Below are 11,428 nucleotides of genomic sequence, written 5' to 3' on the forward strand. Positions count from 1 at the left end.
ACTGAGAAGCCAAGGAGTGTGTGTTGTGTCTGTGGTAACACGGTGGTGACCTGACCAAGATGAGCCTCTTGGCGTTCCCTTACCCAGCTGTTCCTTCCTGCAGCGAGGAGAGGGACTTTAGAGACTAAAGACCCCCCAAACCCTACCCCAACCCCTTCTTTCTCCCTGCAATGGACCGCCAGCACTCGCACCTGTCCAGCAGTACGCAGCACCCCGACTCACAGGAGGCACCTAACACAGACATGTTACACGCTTTTCAATACGGGCCAGCAAGCTTCCAATGAGCTCTAGTGGAGGAAATGAACCAAACCCAATCTGTCTTTGCTCTTTTTCTCCTCTGCGAGCTGTCGTTTCTATTTCCTGTTATCAGTGTTGTCATTATTGTTTTTGTTGCTCATATTCACAATCATAGAAAAAAAATCAAAAAGTGGACACTGGATGGACTCTTAAAGCTGTGTAAAATAAAAGCCAAACAAATGTGCTTTTTGTTATTTATGTTGGTAGCTTTTAGCCCAGGTGTAGGGGAGGACACTTTTAGTCATTCTGTGTTTTATTTTGTTTTACAGCATAGCATATAAAGCCAGAACAGGACAAAGGGAGTGTGAGGTTGTGTGAAAATATGCTTTATGGTTTTATTTTATTTTATTTTTTTTTAATGTACATGGTATTTCCTCAGCTAATGCAATTGTAAGCAATAGTAGAACTCCCAGGCATGAGAGGGATTTTTTCTTTATATATTCTATTGTTTTGTATGAAAAAATGTGTTAATAAATAATTTACATTTTATTTGGCTAACATGCATGTTTGTGTTCTGTGGGTAAAACCATGTAAGGTAGGCATTGGGAGAACCTGCTAATCCAACACAGGAAGGCCCACAAAGCCAAAGACTCTGAGTTGACACTCTTGTCTGTTCACTTTGAAATAAGACGCCAATCTCTTGTAATCCTGCAAGGAATAAGCGAGTATAGAAAATGGTTAGTTCTAAAATAAGCATCCCTAACAGCAGCCTGATGAACGCTGCTGGTTTTCCCTTTGATTTCACACACAACTGTTCATTACAGTGGATATATATATATATATATATATATATATATATATATATATATATAATATGTAAAATAATAAAATTTCTGTTTACTAACATGGAATTTCAAATCTGAAGAATTGCATTAAGGTTGGATTTGGGAATTTGAAATGGGGAAAAAAAATACCTATCATAAATTGAGTTTTCTATGAAATTGGAATTAAATCTAAGATTTTGATACGAAGTATCAAATAAAACAAGAGTAATCAACTAAATATTTGCAATGAAACTAGATTTTAATTTTAAAAAAAGCATTTCAAATCCAATTTGCAGTAATGAGGAGTGTAAAATAAGTTCTGAAATCGTGTTTCAAATATTTAATCAGCCACCTATGTTTTCATCATAGGTGGTTGCAAAATTTTAAGGTAAAATTTACACTTGTAACTGCAGATATATGGCACCATTTAATACATCAGTATAAAAAAAATACAATTATCTACTTTAGGTATTTTTTTGTTTCCATAAAGAAACCTTAGAACTGCTTTAAAAAAAATGTTTACTTGTATCTCAACCATGGCCAGTGGATGGCAGCAAAGCGCCTTTGACGCCTCTAAACACACCGCAGAGTAAGTCCCTCGCTCATCAGATAGCGGCAGAGATGGCCGCCTGTGGTTTGTTCCGCTCATTTTCTTCCAACTTTTCCACAGTTTGGCCCTTACTTACCCGCTCACCGCTGCTCTCTCCTCTGAGACTGGCACCTACAGCTTATAATGGGAGAACACTAGCTTCTTCAAGCCGATTATCAGCAGGTATTTGTCCCTGGATTTGTTTAGACTAGCACGTTAGCCCACAGTCTACACAGCAGCACCAACAGGAGGGGGGGGAAGGACATGCTAGAATGTCAGCTCTGCTACATGTGTGGTTAACACATGCACCAAAGACTACAGAGTCTGTTGTTTTGTCTTACAGCACTTAAATTCACAGACAAACACGAATGGATTCGAGTAGAAGATAACGGAACAGGTACAGTCGGCATCAGCAACTTTGCACAAGTAAGTTTCCAATTTCCCACATGCCCTGAAGTAAATGATTTCAGAGTGATCTTTGACCGTGTTGTCGATCACTTGCAGGAGGCGTTGGGAGATGTAGTCTACTGTGGGCTACCAGAGGTGGGAACACAGCTTGCCCAGCAGGGTATGAAGTTTTCTACATGGTTTTGTGAACCCAGTTGCAAACACTGGATAGTCTTAGCGGTGATTTTTTTTTTTTTAAACATCACATGTTACTGCTTCATAGGAAACACCAGCTAAATATGCCAGAAAAATTCAAATTTTCTGTTGCAGGGAGAATTTTCTGGTAAATGGTTAAAATGACTGGTTGCTATCAGCCATGTTTATAATACTGGTTCTTAAAAGAGCCATTTTAGTTTAGATATGTCAATTATCTGAACGCGACATATTGCTTTTAAACTATATCAATGAGCTTCAGTGGCACAGTTTAATGAATAAGTCATTAATATATGCATAACTTACATAAACTCAGAAATGTCTCTTAAATAGAACCATTTATCCTTTTAAATTATTTACTGTGCAAATAATTCAGAATAGAAAACAAAGTTAAACTTTATTTAAAATTATTTATTTGCATTTATATTCTTGTTCCATTCATTTAAATAGCTTTGTTTTAACTTATTAGAGTAAGACCATTTTATTTGTGCTATGCTTTAGCATGTGGTTTACAAAATGGGCTACTGGATAGGGATTTCCCTACAGCTATGATATGGAAATAATTCTAAAAAAACAAAAAACAAATATGTGCATATTTTCTCAGATGAGTTTGGAGCTCTGGAAAGTGTCAAGGCAGCAAGTGAACTTTATTCGCCCTTGACTGGAGAAGTTGTAGAGGTCAACACACTACTGGCAGACAACCCCGGTTTGGTCAACAAATCCTGCTACAAAGATGGTGAGTTTGCTCACAGACTGATACTGCACTTCTGTCTAGCTGACGCCTTAAGCTCTGTAAAAAAGGAGACAGTTCTTGTGTTCAATTAAAAAGTATGTTGAGTTGCACAGTTTCTTTTCAATGTGTGTAATTCCTAAATTGTTACTTAGCTCTAGATGTGAAACACCAGTCCATAACACTGGAGCATTTAGTTAAAGAATAGCTCAGCTGAACAGATGAATGTGCTTTCTGAAACACAAGCCTGACAGTTTAGCTTTAGGTAATACTGCTGCATGTGTTCAGGTAAAGAAAAAAACATATATTTCATATGCATCTCAAAAAAGCAAATGTTGCTTTTAGTAAATACTGTTTTTCTCGAGGCCACGTAATTCTTTTGTTGGTCAATAGATGGCAGCATTGTACAAGTATATCATTTTACTACTAATAATAAAAACTTTCCTTTTTTACTCCTAAAAAATGCCTAAATGAAGCCAGTTTTATATAAAAACAATGCAGTGTAGTTATATAATTACTTATAATTTTAAAAATGTGATGCCAACTAAAACAACTCTTGGGTTTCTTAATTTCTTGAAATATATTTTAAGAACTTTATTGTTTTGCATAGTGAAAGGATATTTTTTAACTCATGTCTCAGCCCGTTCATTGTTGAATCACATCTTACCCTGTTTTCCTTTAGGTTGGCTGATGAAGATGACGATCGCAAAACCCGCTGAGCTCGACGCTCTAATGGACGAGGCAGCATACGAGAGATACATCCACTCCATCGAGGACTAACCTTTGGTTGTTTAACGATTATTATGCTCCTGCTTTATTTCCATCATTACTGGCAGGGAGGAGCATTTGATGTGCCTCTCAGTTCCATCACAATGCTTAGCATCCAGCAGCAAAGGTTTGCAGCTCTGTACTGTTGATCTGCCGGGGCTGTAGAAATGTGAACTTTAGAAAGTCTTTACCTACTGAAAACGACTGACTTTAGGGGACCTCTCAGTCTGCACTGACTAAAAAAAAACCTGACTTCTTACAGCTACACAATCTTTAAGCCGACGAAAAGAAATCAAGTCATTAAAAAAAAGCTTCCAAGCATTTCAGTCAAACCTGAAATTCAGCCTTTGTATACGTAGACTTAAAATGCACTTTGGTCTTTATGGTATTAATTTGGTTTGTGGATACTGTGGATATGGGACCTGTGTAATAGAAAAATAAACATTTCCTTACATGTTCAGTTTGTGTGAATTTTACTTCCGAACTTTCAGACGGTATCTTAAAAACAAAATCGGTTTGCAGTTTGTACGTCTTTGGTTGTCGTCGTGGCTGCACCAGGTCATACAGAGAAACATCCAGCTTCCAGCATCATGTAAGACAATAAACTGTTGAGGCTTTAACGCCACATTAGGAAGAGATGCATCTGTTGGTTAAAGGTTTATATTATGTGATTTTATATAATAGCTTAGTGAAGCTTTGCTAGATAAAACAAAATGCAGCTTTTCCACCAATGGGGGTAGGAAACAAGTTCTCAATATTTTATCACATTTTTTTGCGAAGAATCCGCACAAAGCAGCAGGTATTTATAGAATGAAAGAGAAATGATGCACATTCAATTTTTGGGGGGTGTTTCCAGATGAAATTCAATCTGCCTTCAATAGTCGTGTAAATGCTACATAGAGTCCATCTGTGTTCAATCTTGGTATAAATATCGTTGTTCTGAGAAGGTCTGAGAGGTTTGTTAGAGAAATAACATCATGAAGAACAAATATCAAATTGGAATACTTAAGGAGAATGTGGAAGATTTTACAGAGCATTGTTCACACTCTGGCACACCATCAAACCCATCCAGACATCTCCATCCCCCTGAACTGACTGGCCAGGTAGGAGCAGAATTGAACAGGGAAGCAACAAAAGAGGCTCTTATTAGCATTAATGGAGCAGCAGAGATCCTTAAGTCAGGTGGGAAAATGGTTGTACATTTCAAAGATACAACCTTTGTAGAAGAGTGGTGAGACACCAGGTGGGAGAAGATGATGACACCGAAACTGGACTTTCTGGCCAACATGTACATTATGCATGGTTGAAACGTAATATTGGGCATCACCATCCACCCATCCTCAGGGTGGATGGTGGTGGCATCTTCATTTTGCGGATGCAGGGACAGGGAAACTGGTTAGAGTTGATGGGGAAAGTGAATGGAGCCAAAAGCAATCACTGTTTTCCAGGAAGAAAAGCTATGGGAAGCTAAACATATCCTGAGATTTACAAGAACAACAACCATAAAAGCAGCATGCGCTGCAGTGGAATGGATTCAATCAAAGCATATACATGTCTGAATGGCCCAGTCAAAGTTCAAACCTAAATCCAACTAAGAATGTGTGGAGACCTAAAAATTGGTCCTCAGAAAAATTGGTCACAGACTCTCTTCATTGTAACTACTTTGAGATTAAATTTCCAAATCCAAGGACTATGCATCAGTTTCCTTCGACTTCATAGTTGTGCACTACATTGTATTGATGTGCTATATAAAATCCTAATGAAGTACATTGTGGTTATAATGTAGAAAAATTGGAAAAAGTTTAAGAAGACTTAATTTTCCAAGTCGCTGTATATATAGGAATTTGCAATACAATAAAGTACACTGCTGTCTGAACCAACATTGTAGTGTGCATGTAGAGGGATGGAAGTTGCTTGTGGAGACAGCTGCTCACTTTAAAAAAATACACCAGCAATGTTTTAAAACCCAACCAAGACAAGTACATTTCTTAACTTGCACTTTTTTTAACATTACAATTTTGTAACTTCGATCCTTGAAGTATTTCATGTTCATCTCCGCTTCAGTTCCTTGAAGCGATGGTGCCACCGGGTATGACAGAGAACTTGTCCTTGGCTGTTGGAGTCCTTCTGGCCCTTCCGCGGTTTGAAGGAGCCGGAGGGAGCCCCTCCATTCTGCGGTAATCCCTCTCTAGTCTCTCCTGTCTCTGTGCTCCCTCGTACATCACACTAGCTGTAAAGTCTGTCTCATTTAGGAACGCTATGGTCTCGTCCCTCTTGCGGCTCACGTATCCTTTCAGGACAGCGTTGTAAGGGTTTGAGGCAGCATCTGCGTCCGGGTCTTCCAGCTGGTGTTTAAATTCCATGCGGGTGATGACAGGCAGCAGGAACTCTTTGCCCTCTGTCACCACAGCCCCGTCCCAGTGAGACAAACCTAGAGCCTCAGATACAAGGCGTTTGGGCAAAGGCACCAAATCACAGCCTGAGCACTTGTCAACATACTGTTGAAACTGCTTGCGCACCAGAGCCACATCTTGTAGAGATTTGCTCCTCTGCTCCTCTAGATTAGTAACTATTCGTTCAGGATACGTCTGGCCAAACACCACACCTAAGAGGCAACAGATGTACAGAAAGTGAGTTAGGGCCCCTGAATCAGAAGGTGTTGAACCTGAAAACATTTGATAAATTTCTCACCTGCTCGCCGCAGCATGGATGCAGGACACTTCCAGGGTTTGTGTATGAGCTCGTCTGGCAAATCCGCAAGCTCAGGACACCATTTCCTGACATAGCTGCCGTATGGGTCACAGGTCATTGCTGCATCAACTGGATGCATCACAAAGTTCCAGTGATCCAGGCCACACATACCACCGTTCTGCCACATCATAGCATCGATAGCAACATCTGCGTCCACGAGGGTGTCCTGAACATGAATAAATACTTGATGCAGTTCAGTAAGTTTTAGGTAGGTTTGACTTTGTAATGTTTTACATATTTCTCCCAGTCAAAGGTAGGGAGAATAAAAGTTTCTTAAAGCTGAGTTCTGGAGGTTTGAAGATTTCTAAATATTAAGCATTTTAGATAAAACCAGAGCTGATCAAATGCAGTTCAAGTTTATGACAAACCAATGAAATAGCCCTTTAGATACAAAGTTGTAAGCTACAAATCAAGTTCCCAAAATAAGAAAACGCTTTTGTACCTGCAAGATTCTTACCTGGAACCAGCGATAGCCCTCTTGCCAAGGCAGATGGAGATACGCAATGAGAAAAGATGCCACTACATGTCGCATGTAGTTGTTCATCCAGCCTGTCAGCCACAGCTGCCTCATGGCTGCGTCAACCAGAGGGTAGCCGGTTTTACCTTTCTGCCAAGCCTTTAGATGGTGGCAATCAGTGCTCCAACGTAAAGCCTGCAAGTAACAGAAAATGTATAATTCTTTGTAATTAATACAAAGAATTACATACATTGATAATGTGCTAATATAACAGTGTATCTTAACCTTGTATGGAGGTCTGAGTGATTCCCAGGGTAGATCAGGAAACAGTGTTAGCTGCCAGTAAGCCAAATCCCTCCAGGCCAGCTTCCGCTGGAACTTTGGGGGTCGACACTTGGCTCCTTTGGCATCCCATAGAAGCCAGCGTGGACTGAGCTGACCGAAGTGCAGGTAGGGAGACAGACAGCTGGTGTTCGGAGCATCTGCCCTGCCTGACTCTTTTTCATATCTATACACACCTAGAAATTGAAGGAATAAACATACGCAACTATTTAATGGCTTTCCAAGTAAAACTGCAATGCAATTTATGTTTAATAGACACTGAGACGTCTCACCATCATGAAGAAAGGCTTCCAGTTGGGCATGTGCGCCATCTTCACTAAAGTCCCAGGACTTGCGAATGTTTGCTGCCCAGTCAATCTGCAGGCAAAAATAAGACACCACCATCACATTACAACTGCAAACCTCAATGTATTTCATTAAGATATTAGATGATAAACCAACACTAAGTGGTATTTTTTTTTCAATCAGTAGGAAAATGGAACAGACTTCTCCATTTTTTTCAGAAATAACTAAATAAAATCTAAAATTGTGATGTGTATCATGTGTTTAGTCCCGTTTTGCTATAATACCTCCAGATAAAATCCACTACTGCCTTCTGAAGTCACTAAAATCAGGAGAGTTGTCCTCTGTGTATTCATCATAGCTGTTTGATAAGGTTTCAGAGGTTTGTTGGAATACATTAGTGTTCAAACAGCATCATAAAAACCAATACAGATTTGAAGGACAGCTTAGTATTTTAAAAAAGTGCCAACCTTTGAAAATCTCAGCAGTTAAATTTATCATCTGCAAATGCAAGCACTGTGGCTCATTTGTAAAGCTACAAAGACGTAGATTCCAGCTAAAAGGAGAGACTGGGCAAGGAAGGAGCAAAGAGGCTTTTTAATTTTTGAATTGTTAAGTTATTTAGTTTCTCTGCTCACAATCGTGCCGTCCTTCCTGCGTGGCATGCGTGCGAGGCCAAGCATATCCAATGGGACACCTTGTGGCCAACGGGTAGGTGAAGGAAGAGACTCTGGTGGGTCCAGAGGAACACCTATAGAAGCTCCTGGGTTTTGTCTGCAGCAGTTCATGAAATGAGACACTGAACCTATGCCTACATCACAGAGGAAAAAAGAACAACCTGATCAAAATGTTCACATTTCATTTTAGCTTTAATATAAAGTGAATTTTGTCAGTACAAACCTCTGAGCCCCACACCCTCTGTGCTGACAGAAAACGGATCTCTGAGACAGTACGAGTGGAACATTTTACATTCAACGCCTTCTTTGTGCAGGGCTGAGAAGACCACATCATCCCTCTCCTTCAGCCACGGTTCGTACAAAGCATTAGCCATCACAGTTTGCGCCCCGGTCTCCTTTACTAATGTTTTCAGCGTATGCAGAGAAGATCCGTCTTTGTTCCCGTCTCCACTGGCGTTGAGAAAGACGAGATGACTGCCAATCCGCTCCAGGGATGCACAAAAGCAAGACAAAGCCTGATGAAGCCAGTATTTACCTGTTAAATAAAGGACATTTAGTCAGTGAATACATTGGAGATTAAGATTGTATCAACTTTCAGCTGCGTGAAAGCTTTACAAATAAAATGTCTGAGTCTTAGGGCAACTTACAAGCTCCCCCCATAGCAACGGTGACCCCTGGACCCTCCTCCTCCTCAGGACTCCAAATAAAGACAGGAATGACAGGTGCACCCAGCTCAAGACATCTGATAAGAGCAGGGTTATCACAGAGTCTAAGGTCTCGCCTGAACCAAAGTAAAACAGGTGGTGGCGCTGATGGAGAACGGGCTAAACCTACAATCTGCTGGGCAGCTGCTTTTCGCCGTTGCCGCCTATTTTTAGAACGTCTCGGTTTCTTTGATAGATTCAAATCTCCCTCCTTCATAACTTGGCCACTTATGGATGCTGTGTTTGGAATAGAAAACGAGGTAGAGGTATCTGGAACATAAAGAGCCTGGCTTGTTCCAAGTGATTTGTTAACACCTTCAACATGTGTACTTTTATAAGTTTGGTTCTCTCTGAAGTTTTCCTTACTACCGGACATTGACTGCGCCACAAAGGCACTCTTTTCTCTGCCAGGTACATCTTCTTGTTGGGTGCAACTGTTTCCCTGAGACTTTGCGCTTGAATTACGTAGAACGCTGCTTGCATTGCCGCCGCCTGCAGGGTGCAGGGATAATTGGTTAGGGGTTGATATCTGTTGATCCTTCATTTCCAGAAGCGAGAGAGCCAGAGCAAGCTCCAGCTCATCATCCTCCATCTAGAAAAAATACAAAAGAATGTGGGTTTTTAATGAAAACAAAAAGATTTCAAATATATTTGCACAAACAACTAATTTTCTTTTTGAGGGACTACATCAGAAGTTTTTGACTCCGATCATTAAGGGTCACTGATATGTACGTTGTAGGTGTTTTATGGTTCCGACACAGTTAATTCAAGTGACTAAAATACCTCCTCAAGTTATCCGGAGGCCTGGTAATGAGCCTATCATTAGTCAGGTGTGTTGATCAAGAATGATATCTGCCATTAAGGCCCAAATGTGGAGACTTTGGGCTTCAAAGTCTCAGATACAGTGTCCTAAATACACTGTACCTTAATTGAGCAAATTAAAAGTAACAATTTTAGCACAAACAGGTTTTAATTTAGGCATGTTCCAAATTCAACCCCGACAGGGGTCCCCATCTCAAATCCTCAAGAGATACTGCTTGCAACTTTTAGATACATCTCTGCTCAATAAAATGGTTGAAAAGTCTCTTCAGCATGCCATCAAGTTCAGCAGAGGCCCGGTAACGACACATTCATTTGATTTAGATGTCATGGAGCAGGGATACATCTAAAAGTTGCAGGGCAGTAGCTCTTGAGAACTGTAGTTGGTGACCTCTGACCCCAGAACATTGTGCTGTCAAATCCAACAGATGTTTAGAGTGATCAGAGACGTCTGAAAAAAAAAAAATTTCCAAAAGAAAATTTAGGAAAAACTGACTATAGATGCTGACAGAAAAAAATAAAATAAAGTAATGGAAAAGTTTCACAATACACACATTTAGTTAAACACAAAAATAAGTAAGCTGTGTGATGCTATTTATGATGAAATGCACCTCATGGGAGAATCTGAATTAACCTTTTGATATGTACATACCATGAAACAGGTTCTACAACATACTGACTGATTAGGACTGAACACAAAGACACGCCACACTTTTTAGATTTTTATTATTTAAAAATAATGCATAACTTACTTTACACTTCACAATTATTCACTGCTTTGTGTTGAAATAATACTTGAAAAAAAAATAAAACATTTTGTACAGGTGTTATTGACAAGCCTCAATTAGTGTTAACTTTTTTCTAGCTAGCAAGAATAGCAATAATTATGAAACAAAATTGATGACAAAGATAAAAACTAACAAAACAGCTTGATGTAACTTAGTTGTAAATTTGTAAACTATAGTTGGAACGTTTTAAACTTACCTGTTGCTATTTTGCTCCGAGGTTAATTATTACTGCAACCCATTTATTAACTATGTGGCTTTTGAGTAACTGCTTTTATATTGCTGCTTTTCAAACCCACATTATAACCCATTAGCTGCTTCCATTTAAAAAGTGGACACACGTTTTTAATGTAGTCTTTTTTTCTTCACTGACCTTTGAGAAATATTCCTGGTAGATGGAACTGAGGACAGAGTGCAGCCGGATGTTGGCCGTGGACAGTGGCTTGATGATGGACAGAAACTGTGAGCGGGTCTCTTGGTGCCCCAGGACGGAGACACACATCGCGAAGAAGCCCTCCGGATCTTCTCGTCCCACCAGCACCTCCCTCAACATCTGTCTCACCGCAGCTTGGTCACCGGCGGCTGAGTGAGGCATCTTAAATGTGAAAAGTGACGGTATAGTGCAAGTAAAAGTGTGTTAAACTGGCGAACATTACGTTCTCTGTCGCCAGTACTCGTTACCAAACACCAGCTGACTAGTAGTTACAAAAGCCGTGTGTGTGTGTTTTATAACCTATGTAATAAGTTGACCCTACCAGTAGGGGGAGCAAAAACGTAACGAAAAGTAGACCAAAAAAAAAAAAAAAAAAAGAGGGAAAAGGGCTCCCGGGGTCTTACCCGTTGGGGAAACGGAGGAAACCCTT

General features: G+C 40.0%; 2 protein-coding genes across 2 annotated transcripts; one reads left to right on the forward strand and one right to left on the reverse strand.

Moving 5' to 3' along the window:
- The first annotated feature begins 1,646 nt into the window (after positions 1–1,646).
- LOC106954909 (glycine cleavage system H protein, mitochondrial-like) lies at positions 1,647–4,208 on the forward strand. The gene is made up of 5 exons (XM_015044720.1): positions 1,647–1,833; positions 1,994–2,076; positions 2,155–2,218; positions 2,855–2,986; positions 3,663–4,208. Exons 1-5 carry the CDS (start codon positions 1,683–1,685, stop codon positions 3,758–3,760), a joined length of 528 nt encoding a protein of 175 aa, XP_014900206.1. The 5' UTR covers positions 1,647–1,682; the 3' UTR covers positions 3,761–4,208.
- A 385-nt stretch (positions 4,209–4,593) lies between these two features.
- LOC106954908 (deoxyribodipyrimidine photo-lyase) lies at positions 4,594–11,362 on the reverse strand. Its single transcript, XM_015044719.1, has 9 exons — positions 10,939–11,362; positions 8,905–9,553; positions 8,481–8,792; positions 8,219–8,391; positions 7,571–7,655; positions 7,242–7,474; positions 6,957–7,151; positions 6,440–6,665; positions 4,594–6,353 (listed from the first exon to the last, which is right to left on the reverse strand). Exons 1-9 carry the CDS (start codon positions 11,158–11,160, stop codon positions 5,809–5,811), a joined length of 2,640 nt encoding a protein of 879 aa, XP_014900205.1. The 5' UTR covers positions 11,161–11,362; the 3' UTR covers positions 4,594–5,808.
- Between the last annotated feature and the right edge of the window lie 66 nt (positions 11,363–11,428).

Source organism: Poecilia latipinna, unplaced genomic scaffold, assembly GCF_001443285.1.
Source record: "Poecilia latipinna isolate Pla-1442-1.1 unplaced genomic scaffold, P_latipinna-1.0 Scaffold689, whole genome shotgun sequence".
NCBI lineage: Eukaryota > Metazoa > Chordata > Actinopteri > Cyprinodontiformes > Poeciliidae > Poecilia > Poecilia latipinna.